This window comes from Setaria viridis, chromosome 4 (assembly GCF_005286985.2).
Source record: "Setaria viridis chromosome 4, Setaria_viridis_v4.0, whole genome shotgun sequence".
NCBI lineage: Eukaryota > Viridiplantae > Streptophyta > Magnoliopsida > Poales > Poaceae > Setaria > Setaria viridis.
Window position 1 is genome coordinate 26255250 of NC_048266.2, and position 12977 is coordinate 26268226.

The 12977-nt window shown below is 46.0% G+C and overlaps 2 protein-coding genes and 1 pseudogene across 3 annotated transcripts; all 3 read left to right on the forward strand.

Moving 5' to 3' along the window:
- Window positions 1-3995: 3995 nt before the first annotated feature.
- On the forward strand, window positions 3996-9485 carry LOC117852689 (cysteine-rich receptor-like protein kinase 40). Of its 2 annotated transcripts, none has more exons than XM_072293218.1 (8): window positions 3996-4197; window positions 4690-4949; window positions 5041-5302; window positions 5603-5672; window positions 5782-5932; window positions 6045-6242; window positions 7827-8051; window positions 8544-9485. In XM_072293218.1, exons 2-6 carry the CDS (start codon window positions 4791-4793, stop codon window positions 6084-6086), a joined length of 684 nt encoding a protein of 227 aa, XP_072149319.1. In that variant the 5' UTR covers window positions 3996-4197; window positions 4690-4790; the 3' UTR covers window positions 6087-6242; window positions 7827-8051; window positions 8544-9485. The 2 variants fall into 2 exon arrangements, with proteins under 2 accessions (XP_072149319.1, XP_034590784.1); XM_034734893.2 differs by having other exon boundaries at window positions 4021-4197; window positions 5435-5672.
- LOC117853564 (cyclic nucleotide-gated ion channel 1) lies at window positions 8046-9053 on the forward strand. The gene is made up of 2 exons (XM_034735885.1): window positions 8046-8051; window positions 8544-9053. The coding sequence occupies exons 1-2, from the start codon at window positions 8046-8048 to the stop codon at window positions 9051-9053; spliced, it is 516 nt and encodes a 171-aa protein (XP_034591776.1).
- A 2116-nt stretch (window positions 9486-11601) lies between the features above and the next one.
- Window positions 11602-12633, forward strand: LOC140222422 (uncharacterized; annotated as a pseudogene).
- The last annotated feature ends 344 nt before the right edge of the window (window positions 12634-12977 follow it).

A 12977-nucleotide genomic window follows, 5' to 3' on the forward strand; every position in this document is an offset into this window, starting at 1 on the left:
CACACAAGTTCACAACTCAACTGACAACTCACAACTCACAAGTCACAAGATCTACACAAGCACAACAGCACAACTGCACAAGGCTTCTCACTTCTGAGTTCTAACTTGCTCCTGAACACTGACAGAGCACCAACAGGGCAGCAGGCATCTAGCTTCTGCAAAAAATGATAGGAGGATTAGAGATCTTCAAGTAACAACTAACACAAGTATACTGATTAGAAGTAAATGAGAGTAGAAAACTTACTCATCAAGATACAAATCCTCAAATGACTCTTCAAGTTCGGTATCGTCGACGGTATGCTGCAGTCTTGCATCTCCTTGCTCCCAATCCTTGATCAAAGCCAAGATCTCCACCATCTCAGGGGTCAGACGACGTCACCGCTCCTCAATGATCCTGCCAGTGGTACTAAATGCAGATTCTGAAGATATAGTAGAGACAGGCACAGTCATAACATCCCTAGCTAAGATAGATAGAACAGGATATGATAACTTATGCTCATGCCACCAGGTCAATATGTTGAAGTCATCATCATATTGATTGATAGTGTCACTGTCTAGGTAAGCAGACAGTTCAGAAGCAGCAGCAAGAGAGGCACCAGTTTGAGCAGCTTGCAACAAAGCACTAGCAGATTGTCTCCTAGACAGGGAGGAGGAAACAGAAGTAGAACCCAAGCCAGCACCAAGGCTAGCAGCAGAATAAGTAGATGAAGCAGCCTGGGAACCAAAGATGTTACCCCAAGCAGTCTTCTTCTTACCTGCAGGGCCTGGCTGAGTGGCCCTCTGCATCCTCACAGAACCATACTTAGCTTCATATTTGCCAAAGATTGTAGACAATTCAGCTCTTACATCAGTTAAGTAACTAGAATAATCCTTACCAGTTAGCTGAGACATCAGCTGAAGCACATTGCTAAAACCAGTAATCTTAGCTCTAGGATCTAATATAAAAGCAAAGGCATAAAGCATAGGTATATCAGCCCAATAAGATAAGAACTTAGACTTCATGGGTGCAACAACATGTTTCAGATCAGCATCATCAGCATAGAAATTAAGGTGCCCAGCTATCTCAAGAATATGATGCAAGATTAATGGAGCAGTAGGATAGTAAACACCAGACAGAATAACAGTAGAATCATAGAATTGTTCAAGAAATATCAGAATCTTTTCAGCAATATACCAGTGTAATTCTGTCAGAATTGTTTGACCTTCAACCAAACCATATTGAGTGGTTATGAACTGATGGAATGTGGTCTTATGGGGCAATAGATGCTTCAACATGAGATAAGTTGAATTCCATCTAACATCCATGTCCAAAGCAAACTTACGAGGACGGACACCAACAGCAATGCAATATGACTTGTATGCCGCAATACGTTGGTTAGAACAATTCAGGAATGAAATTGCAGTTCTAAATGAACTAAGCATAGGCTTGAAAACATCAAGGCCAGCCTTAACAATAAGATTAATGATGTGACAAGCACAACGCTGATGAAAAAAAAGTCTACCCATGTAACCAGTCAGTGAAGGATGAAGCTTACCAATGGCGGCAGTATTTGCCGATGCATTATCCAGTGTGATAGAAAATATCTTATCATTTAAACCATAATCAGTAGCAACAGCTGTAATGCGCTCAGCAATATTATCAGCATTATGAGAAACATCAATTAAACGAAGGCCTAAGATCCTCTTCTCTAGTTGCCAATCAGCATTCACATAATGAGCAACCACACTAAGGTAATCTTCCTTAGCATTACCAGACCATATGTCAGATGTAAGAGCAACAGAGGAAACAGATTGCAAAGAAGCCAGGAGTTTAGTACGACGCTCATCAAAATACTTAACAAAATCTCTGGTGGTGGTTTGCCTAGACACACAACTGAATCTAGGATTATGAGCAATATTAATATACTCCTCAAATGCATCAGACTCACCAAAGCATAAAGGAAGGTCTAGTCTAGCAATCAATCTGCACAATTGGATACGAGCAACATCAGGATTGTACTCCCACATATGGAGAGAGCCATCAGGATTGTACTTGAGTTGGGACTGAGCCATACGTGAAGCACCTAGCAAGACTGGGCACTTTGGAAGGTGCCTATGCAAGTGTCCAGTACCACTAGCAGACTTACCAGAATAAATTTTCTTGCAATGTAGGCACTTAGCACCAGTTCTTACCCTCTTGTTATTCTTTACCTCGTACAGAGGCTCAAAGTCATCCCACACCTTAGAGGTGCAAGAACGAGTCCTCTTGCTGCCCGTACTCTCCGAGCCCGGACCAGCACCAGAGCCAGCAGCAGCAGGTGCTGGAGAATCTCCAGGACCTGGCTGAGCATCGGGGACGGCACCACCGAGCAGCGCCCGCCGATCCGCCTCCAAATCAGAATCATCATCTCCGGTCTCCCCCATCAACCGCAACTCATCATTGAGGCAGGTTGGATAGTCGTCGTCCATCCTCGAGCACACCCGGAACCAGAACACACCCTCGAGCCCTCCACCGTTGATGTCGTCGCCTCGGCGGCTCCGTTCCTCAACGACGCGCGGCCCCTGTAGGAGACCTACACGATAAAAGAGAAGAAAGTGAGGGAGGCGGATCTGTGAGGTGTCGAAGAACGGAAGAAGAAGAGGAACGAGAGGAGTGAGGATGGTGTTTACCTGCGCAGCCGGAGCCCGGAGCCGGAGAAGACGAACCGCAACGGTGGGGAACCAGGGAGTGAGGCGGATCTGCGAGGGTCGGGGGGAGGAGGCGACTAGGTGAGGAACCGAGGGAGGCGGAGGGCCGGAGGGGCTAAGGGAGAAGCGGGGTTACGGGGAGGGAGGCGGATGGGTGACCGGCGAGCCGGCGGCGGGCGAGGACGCCGGATCTGAGAGGGGACTAGGGGAGGAGCAGTTACAGGGGTAGGGAGGCGGAGCCGGCGGAGGGGCCACCAGCAAGCCGGCGGTGGGTGAGGACGCCGGATCTGAGAGTGGAGGAGCAGTTACGGGGGGGAGGGAGGCGGAGGGGCCACCGGCGAGTCGGCGGCGGGCAAGGACGGCGGAGGATCTAGGGGAGGAGGCGAGGAGCCGGGAGTGAGCGGGGAGGAGGCGAGGAGCCGGGAGAGAGACAGAGGCGAGGCGGCTCGATGCGGGAGGGAGCGGGGGCCGGGGGTAGGGTTTCCGCCGGGGGCGGTCGTGCGGCCTTATATACGGCCGTTTGGCCGGGCCGAGGCAGGCCTTAACAGGCCGTGCCGGCCGTTGCTGGCCCACGGGCCAAATGGGCCAGGCTGTGCCGGGCCAGCCCACGTGCTGAGGTAGCGGCCCAGGCCCGGCCCGTGATGTAGGCCGGGCCGGCCCGGCCTGCAAGGCCGTCGTGCTGGGCCGTGCCTGTACCGGGTCAAAATGTCGTGCCGTGGGCCGGCCCACGGGCCAAATGGAAATCTATACATAGTACTGCGTGGATGGTGTCGGATGAGCTGTGCTGGTTTCCTTCTGTCGAGCTGGGTCCCATGCTCATCCAGAAAGTCAGAAACGATGGAAAGAATTTCTTTTCATGAAATTGGGTGCCATGGTTACTCCTGGTGACTGGTGTAGTTGTGTGGTTCCGAAGGTTACCGTGTACCCCGCTGGGTTGGCTCAGGTCAACCCACGACCATTCTTCGTAGTGCTCCTATCACCGGCCCGTTGATTGCCTGCCCCACTCGGCCTCTCCCCTCCCCGTGCCTTCCCGCCGCGAAGCCGCCGCCGTTCGCCCTCCAGCCCACCTCCTCCGTGCCGGCGCTTCCTACTGCCGTCCGCAGCCGTCGTCCGCCCTCCAGCCGCATCGCCGAGCTCCTCCGCGGGCGGCTGGCTTCCTTCGCGCCGCCCGGACCTCCCCCGCGCGGCGGCCTCCGCTCCAGCGCCGGCCCGGCTCCGCGCCGAGTTACTCCACCCCGATTGATTCCCCGCCGAGCTCCTCCGCGCCGCGCCGAGCGCATCCCCGTCGAGCTCCTCCGGCGACGACCTCCTCCACCTCCGCGCCGATCCAGGCGGCGGGGAGGTGGAGCAGCGGTGAACAAGCGGCGGCGGGCCTGAGAGAGGGCTACCGATAGAGAGGTAGGCGCGGCGTGGGTCCATGCGAGTCGCCGAGTCAACGGCGCACGCGATTGGAGTGCTGCCTGCGTCCACTGGTGAAAACGAGTTACGAGCCGTTGGATTCGTTTTTGACGTCGGATACATAGGCGAAAGGTACTGAGTCCTGCTCTGAAGTCTGTACTCTATTCAGGTCCAAAACCAAAAGTTAGCTGGCTCGCATAGTATTGGCCTATTTCTTCAATACCTTTCTCCGCTTTTTTTTCGATATCAAAGTATAAAACTACCCAGTGCACACAAACACATATTTCAAATTCAAACCAAAATTTAGTGCTAAGCATCTAATAAAGAGGAGTAGCAGCAGAAGAGTACTGCACCTCAAAATTTGCCCTTAGGTATTCATTTAATTATCCAGATGATGGATTCATTCTTTCAGCGATATAGGAGTCAAAAGATAGGTAACACAAGACATGAAACGTAGCCTGTATACTCTTCTTTTAAATGAAGTAATTAAGTTTATATCAGGGTGAATGCAATAAACATAAATTTGTCTTTGTGATCAGTTCGTGTATGTTAACACCATATATATTTCATCTTCATTTATACAGCTTTCTTGGTTTTGTGAAATTATTCATATCGAATTTTCAGCAACATGACTCACTGAAGGAAGCCTGCACGCTGGCGAAGACAAATAGATGTTTGCAGTCATGTGAAAGTGCTTTTGCAGTCAGGATTTTGTTTAAAAGAAAATGGACTCTGAGTCTAGCAGATATGAAAAGCTGGAGAGCATGTTACACAATGGAAGTTCAGAACCATGCAATCTACCATTAGAATATTTGAGAAACATCACAAACAACTTTTCTGATGAGCGACTACTTGGTGAAGGTGGTTTTGGCAAGGTATATAAGGTACGACTAAATCAGACCCATCGGTCCTTCGAATATGAGTTGCCAGTCTATGCAGAAACACATGCCCGTATTAATAAGAGAGTTTAAACAGGGAGTACTACAAAATGGGGAAACAATTGCTGAAAAGAAACTTAATTCGTCAATACCAGGAGTTACGGATAGGCAATTTGAGAATGAGGCCTATCATCTTATGAGGCTCAGACATCCAAATGTAGTGCTACTTACAGCCTGCTGTTCTGAAACAGAGATTACATATGTAGAGTATAATGGGAAATATATCTGTGCTGAGAAGTCAGAAAGGTTGCTTTGCTTAGAGTACATGCCTAAAGGAAGCCTTCGTGGGTACCTTTCAGGTATAACAATTCAATATGGGCATATCTTGTTATTTTTCATTATTTGATATTGTAGTTTATGTGGTTAGAGCATGCCCATTTTTTTAAAAATAAATCAGATAGCACTTTCAGAATCCTTTCTTACAAATGCAGATGAATTTTCCGGATTTAGTTGGGACACACGCTACAAAATAATCGAGGGTATTTGTTATGGTTTACATTATCTCCATGAGGAATGGCAACTTAATGCACCTATCGTTCACATGGATCTGAAACCTGCAAACATATTGCTAGATAACAATATGGTGCCCAAAATTGCAGACTTTGGCTTGTCCAGACTCTTCAGTGAGGAGAAAACTTGGACTTGCACGACAAGTCGTGATGGAACATTGTATGTCAGATGGCTCTTTGATACCGTATTCTTTCCGTTATCGCTGAAATGAATTTTCTTTACAGTTTTCACAAGGCTTCAAAGTTGACTCACTCATGTTGCAATGCAGGGGTTACATGGCGCCAGAATACATAAACAGAGGTCTAATCACAACAAAGTCCGACATATTCAGTTTTGGTGTAATAATCATAGAGATAGTGACAGGACACAGGGACTACCCAGATGAGACTGAAATATCTTCCCAGGAATTTATTGAGCTTGTAAGAAAATTATGTTTCAACTTTCATGGTGGAGGTTCTATATAGAGAGATGATGTACATTTTTCCTTTGCATAGAAACATTCTAGATCCATGACCTGAATTTTTTTTGCAGATAATTAATAATTGGAGAAATAGTCTGGAAAAATCACAGTGATATACATCATTTGAGAATGATTGCCAAAAAATAAGAAGATGCATTCAGATCGGTCTTCTCTGTGTGAAACTTGACCGGTCGAAAAGGCCTACAACAAGCCAAATTATCAAAATGCTTCATGAACCGGAAGGTGCAGCAAGCGCCAAGAGAAAAGAGGTAAGCCACTAACTACTAGGTGTGATCACTTTGTCATTCCATACAGGGATGAATGCACCCCTGATTGCACTATAGTTGTGATGGAATGAAGCGACTACATTCACTCATGAGTGAGAAAATTGCTCTGGAGATATAGCGGAATTAATTCAGATCTTAAAGCAGACACATGGTACCAAGCTCTCTACTCCGAATTGGCATGTACGCCTCTTGAATAGGAGAAATACTTTGGAAAGCAGCAAAATACACATTTCTAGAAACAGCTTGCACATATTGCCTTGTTAAACACTTCATGTGAGAAAGTTTCATAAAAAACTCAAAAATGGAAATGGCGTAAACACTTATCGGTCTTCTTGATATTCATTCTTGATGATTAGTTATTAATCTTCGTGATATGTCATGAAGACAATGTCTGAATTTGAGGCTTTTGCTTTGAGGGCTGAAGACCTGAGGTTTGTGGCCACCCAGTTCCGAGGACTCCACAGCAAGCAGCTCCATCACACTTTCAGGTTCTACTTGCAGCAGTTTCATCCAAGCAGCCTTGCACCGCTACTGCAGGAATAAGATTGAAGATTAAGGAGAAGAGGTTGATGTTTGTGATTGCGAATGACCTCTCTCAGCTTCATGGCAGCAGCTTCATGGCAGCCCTGTACGCTTCACGTTTCGCTGGAAACAGGATACAGATCTTATCTGTCATACCCCAGCCCAATATCTCTTAGTAGCTGAAGTTGTATGTGGCCCAATTGTGGTTGTAGCTGGTGGATTTGGTACCACCTTGGAAGTTTAGGGGGGTGAGGGCCAGCTTATAATCATTGCCGTTCCAAACATAGCACCTCCGGGTTAACCCTTTTACACGAAGCGAGGACGAAAGTGTAAGAGAGGTGCTATGCGTATGCGGGCCCGTTCCACGTGAGGAGCTGGGCCGGAAGCAGATTTTGGAGCGGGGTGTTACATTATCTAACTAGAAATCGGGACTTCTATTGATATGGAAGTCAACTTATTTATCTCATTTTAAGAGACAGAGAAATCAATTGGACAACAATACTAACTGTTCATAAATTTCCATCATTGAAGCTCACCATCAATAAAACCTGCATCAAATCAGAAATATTATTTATGGTTTCCTTTTTTTCTTTTTGAAATTGATTGTGTCACATGTTATGACTCTGATAGCTACATGATCTATTGGAGAAAACTTGAATACATATATCCCAGGACCAAAAAAAAAAATCATTGGTTCAATTAGACAACTGAAAGACTATTAGAAAACTGAACCCTTCATACTGCACCACTGTTATTGGTGCAGGATTTACTCATAATCGAATTTGTATTTTGAGTGCAAATTCAATTAGTCTTTGGATACTAATCACTCTCACCAACAGAATCTTTCTGAGACTAACTCACTAACAACAGAAATAGTGTTTATAGAAAAATATTTCCATATTAAGTATGGCAAGAAGCTAAATTCCTGGATTGTACAATATAGAGTTTGAAAGAAGAATCCTTACTTCAGAGTCTTAATTCACAATTAATATGTTTTTTCTGATCTTTGACAATGCTCTAACTATTCCCTCCCCATATTTGCAGTCAGCCTCTCTGAGAATAGAAGAAATGAGAGTGAAAAGGCATGATACAGATCAGTGGATGTCATATTGACATCTTCCTGAGAACCTCAAGGAAAGAATACGGCGTTATGAACAATACAGATGGCAAGAAACAAGCGGTGTTGATGAAGAGCAACTCCTTGTGAATCTCCCCAAAGATCTTAGGAGGGATATTAAACGACATCTTTGTTTATCACTTCTCATGAGGGTATGTTCTTACATGGTTTTGTTTTCCCAGAGTAACCTGCTGACCATCACCTATCAGTAAATCATTTATCTTGAGGCTGAGCCAGTTTTGTAAGACTCCATAATCTTCCTTAGATTTGTAAATTTGCCCCTTTTGCTAGTGCTGATGTTTCCTGGCAAAGGGCCAATCAGATACAGTGCCATGATCAATCTGTTGTTCCGTCCTACTGTTTCCAGGCAAAGGACCAACCTGATATGTTGCCATAATCTAACTTTTGTTCCTTTCTTTGTAATCTGAATACTCAGTAATGTGGACTTTGCACAAACTGGTAAAGTCAACAAGCACCATATCACATCATGGTCCTAGCAAGACTCCATTTGGGCACTAATTTCTATATAGGGGGCCTTGAATTTACCCCAGCACAAACTTCTTATTTGTATCTCGATGCAAGGATTGATCTTCCATCCTATGGTCATCCTGAATGTTTTACCTTGCTGTGTTCATTGTTTCCAGGTTCCAATGTTTGAAAATATGGACGATCAGCTCTTGAATGGCATGTCTGATCGCCTAAAGCCCATTCTATACACAGAAGGCAGCTGCATCATTTGTGAAGGGGATCCAGTAACCGAAATGCTCTTCATCATGCGAGGAAATCTAATGAGCATGACAACAAATGGTGGAAGGACTGGCTTCTTCAACTCCGACATTCTGAAAGGTGGAGATTTCTGCAGCGAGGAGCTCCTAACATGGGCTCTTGACCCCACATCAACATCAAGCCTCCCCAACTCAACAAGGATGGTGAAGACAATTTCCAAAGTCGAAGCTTTTGCTTTGAGGGTTGATGATTTGAGGTTTGTGGCCACCCAGTTCCGACGACTCCACAGCAAGCAGCTCCAGCACCAGGAGCAGTGGAGAACCTGGGCCGCCTGTTTCATCCAAGCAGCCTGGCACCGGTACTGCAGGAAGAAGACTGAATATTCCTTGTACGAGAAGGAGGAGGTTGTCGTTCGCGATTGTGATTGAAGGCTCCACCTCTCTCAGCTTCATGGCAGCACTGTATGCTTCACGTTTCGCTAGAAACATGGTACGGATCTTGAGGAGAAAAGCCACGCGCAAGGCCCGGCTGCCTGCGAGACTGCTGTGGAAGCCTGCAGAGACCAACTTCTCTGCGGAAGAGCAGTAACGTTCGCTATCCGTACTTTGCGGAACATCATTAACCCCCTCTTAAAGATCAACATGCTAATCTTATGGACTTAGCGAGCGTCAGTCCCTGTTCAAGAGAACAGGGCATGAAAAACTGCGTGGCTGCTGTCTAAGGGGCTAAACTCATGTCACATCGGATGTTTGATACTAATTAGGAGTATTAAATATTGTCTAATTATAAAACTAATTGCACAGATGCAGTCCAATTCGCGAGACGAATCTATTAAGCCTAATTAGTTCATGATTTGTCAATGTGCTGCTACAGTAAACATGTGTTAATTATGGATTAATTAGGCTCAATAGATTCATCTCGCGAATTAGTATAGGGTTCTGCAGTTAGTTTTATAATTAGGTCATGTTTAGTTTTTCTAATTAGCGTTCGAACATCCGATGTGACCCTCCTAATCCTAAAGTTTAAATTTAGTAACTTATATCCAAACACCGAGCTGCCGGGTGCCGTGCTCATTTAGAGATCGATGCAAAGAATTTCCTTTTACTAAACTGGAGGATTTCCCGTAAGATTGCCGGTGGCACCCTATATATTCCTTATGGCTTGTGGGTCAAAACTCAAAATATCGGTTTTGCGTGGCGCCCAGTGGTCTGTCTCGTGATGGACGCGCACGATCAACGTGTGCTTGCCGCTTGACGATGCAGTCGTGATTCGGTGGGTCGGGGAAAAAAAAAGGAACATGTTCTCTGCGCATCTCCATTCACATATGCCACCGTCATTGAACGTGACTTGTTCTGTTCCTGTGCCCTCTTGTGAAGTTCTGGATGGACAGCTCCACTGCCGTTTTGTCCTCCAGTTGAGACCAGAGTCTATGGCCACGGTTTGCACATCCGTCAGGGTCAGGCAACATGCCATTTTTCCCTGTTTTGTTTCTGGAGTGGGAACGTGTCAGGGTGTCAGACATCCGACTCTCTCTCTCTCCCCTTCTCGGATGTCTCTCTATTTAGATCTAGGACACTGTTGTATCCTAAAGATCAAGACGTTAACCCACTAGTTGTGCACCTAGTGATCCTACAATGCTATCAATGGTTAGAGCGGTTCTAGTGTGTAGATCTAGTCGCGATCAGTAAGAAATTAGAAGGAGATGAATCGAATCAGAGAAGAAAGTCAAACCCTAACCCAAGGGGAAGAAAGAAGAGAAGGCGAAAAGTTGAGAAATCCTCACCCTAAACCGGATCTGCTCCGGGAAGAAAGAATGATGAAAGGGGATTAGGGGAAATTACCGGATCCGTCCAGGAAGAAGGCGCTGGGGAGCCACGCGCGCCGCGTCAGACATCGGGCCGCTGCGCTACCGCCTCAGCTGCTCCACTCGGCGCCGCTGCAACGCGTGCGGGCGGCAAGGGCACCGCCCTGGGCCGCTCGACGTCGGCGCGGTCACCCTAGGGCGAGCGCGCGCCAGCAAGGGGACCGGCGGCGGTGCCGCCACCTCTCTCTCAGGGCCCGCCGAAGGAAAGCAACGGGCTGGGGATGCACCGCCGACCTCTCGCTCGGCTCCGTCGCTCATCACTCTGCTCACCCGCGCCGTCACTCTCACTCGGCTCACGCACGGTTGCGGCAGAGGAAGGGACTGAATGGCGCTAGGGTTACAGGGAAGACGGCCGCATGATGTTTTGATCCGGCGAAACAGTCGAAGAGCCATCGATCTTCATCTGACAGCGCAGATCAGCCGGGCTGACTTTTGGCCCAGGCGGGTGCGAACTTTGCTGGCCCAGGCCCAGGTTGTGGCCTAGGAGAGCCATGCAAGCGAGCGTAAGTAGCAGGCCGGGCCGTTTTATTGTTCGGGCTGGGAGCACAATAAAGAATAGGCTCGATTTTTGGTCTGCCAAGCAAAACTAGCTCTTGCGGCATTTTGGGTCGGGCCGTTTCTTTGCGCGGGCCGCCAGAACAGCTGCAGACAGGGGTGGGGAAGCCTGGGCCGCGACGCTCGCGCATGCTGGGCTGTTTCCTCACTCGGGCCGAAGGAACAATATAGATTGAGCCTCCGTCTTTTTCTTTTTCCAATGATTTATGTAATTTTCTGGAAATTGAATTAGTGGCTCAAATAAAATTAGTTTTAAGGAGTTTTTCCTATGGGTAAAATTCACAAATTAAGTTTAAGATTCCACTGTATTAAGTTTAAGTTAAGTTAAATTTTTGGCATTATTTTGCCAATTTATGCATTAAGTTGAAGTTTTTAGTCTATTTCTCTAATTAAATTGGAACCAACGGAAAAATTTAATTAGAAAATAAGTAATTTTTCTGAGTATAATAATTTTATCTACTGACCAACGTTGTTGATGAAATTGTTGTACTACTAAGTTCTGTTTTTATCATTATTGATTCTATTTCTGCCCAACGGTGATGTAGAATCAATATTGAGAAGTTTTATGTTTTAATTTAGCCAACGTTGAATTAACTCAATTTTTTTTCCGAATTCTACTTCCAGGCAATCCTTTGAGCTACATCTCATCCATAGAGCCCCTCAATGGAGGGAATTACGGCTCATGGCGAGAGAAGATTGAGATAGCGCTTGCGTTGTCGGATATTGATCTAGCACTGACTGATCCTTGTCCCATAGCTCCGGAGGACCCCGTGAGGGCCGAGAATGAGAGCGAAGATGATTTCAATGCACGGGTGCATGATCATGCACTAATTAGAATGCAGTACGACCTTGATCGTGCGAAGTGGGACCAGTCGAACAGAAAGTGCATGATGGTGATTAAGAGCTCCGTTTTGGAGGAAATAAGGGGAGCAATCCCATAGTATTCCACTGCCGGGGAGTATCTAAGAAAGGTGGAGAGTCAACTTACTGTCTCTTCACATGCAAGCACTCTTATTAAGGGGCTTGTTACTATGAAGTATACTGGTGGTGGAATAAGGGAGCACATACTGAGAATGAGCAATATGGCTTCCAAGCTCAAGCCTATGGACTTGGAGCTCAAATATGAGTTTGTAGTCCATTTGATCTTTGCCTTCCTACCCAAGGAGTTTGAGGCTTTTGTTGTTAATTACAACTCACAGTCAGAAAAATGAGGCATTAAGAAGATGATTGCCATGTGTGTGCAAGAAGAGGAAAGACTTAAGGGCTCACATGGTGATTCTATCAATAACCTGAGCCAAAATAAGAAGAGGAATTATCAGAACAATAATTCTAAGCCACAAGGGAAACCTCAGTGGAACAATACCTCTTCTTCTAAGACACATGGAAAGGCTCCACTCAATGATCACCATCAAAGATCAAACCATGAAGAGGTGGTGGACAAGGACACTTGCAAATGGTGCGAGAAGAAGGGACACTACCAGAAGGATTGTAGAATTACTAAAGTTTCTGTGTAACAGAGGTGAGAACCTTATTACATTCATAGATGAGACCTTGTATTTAAGTTATGTAAAATCTACTTGGTGGATTGATTCAGGTGCAATTGTACATGTTGCAAATTCATTACAAGGCTTCCATACAAGGAGGATCTTGCAAAGAGGAGAAAGAAGTATTAAAGTAGCAAATGGCGTCCAAGCTGAAGTCGAAGCCATTGGAGAACTCCCATTAGAATTAGAAAATGGTTTTGTACTTCATCTGAGAGATGTTCTCTATGTACCCTCTTTGCGTAGAAATTTAATAAGTGTATCGCGCTTAGACGATGATGGTTTTGCTTGTCATTTCGGTGACGAACAATGTAAAATCAAGTTTAATAATAAGATTGTTGGTCGTGCCTTCAGACAAAATGAGCTTTATTTATTATCACTTTGTGAGAATG

Bases quoted from the DNA above. Each gene is read 5' to 3' on its own strand.
- LOC117852689 (XM_034734893.2), top strand. From the start codon at position 4,791: ATGGACTCTGAGTCTAGCAGATATGAAAAGCTGGAGAGCATGTTACAC. The intron at 5,303-5,434 runs GTATAACAATTC...TTACAAATGCAG, and splicing joins CCTTCGTGGGTACCTTTCAG to ATGAATTTTCCGGATTTAGT. The intron at 5,673-5,781 runs GTATGTCAGATG...GTTGCAATGCAG, and splicing joins ACAAGTCGTGATGGAACATT to GGGTTACATGGCGCCAGAAT.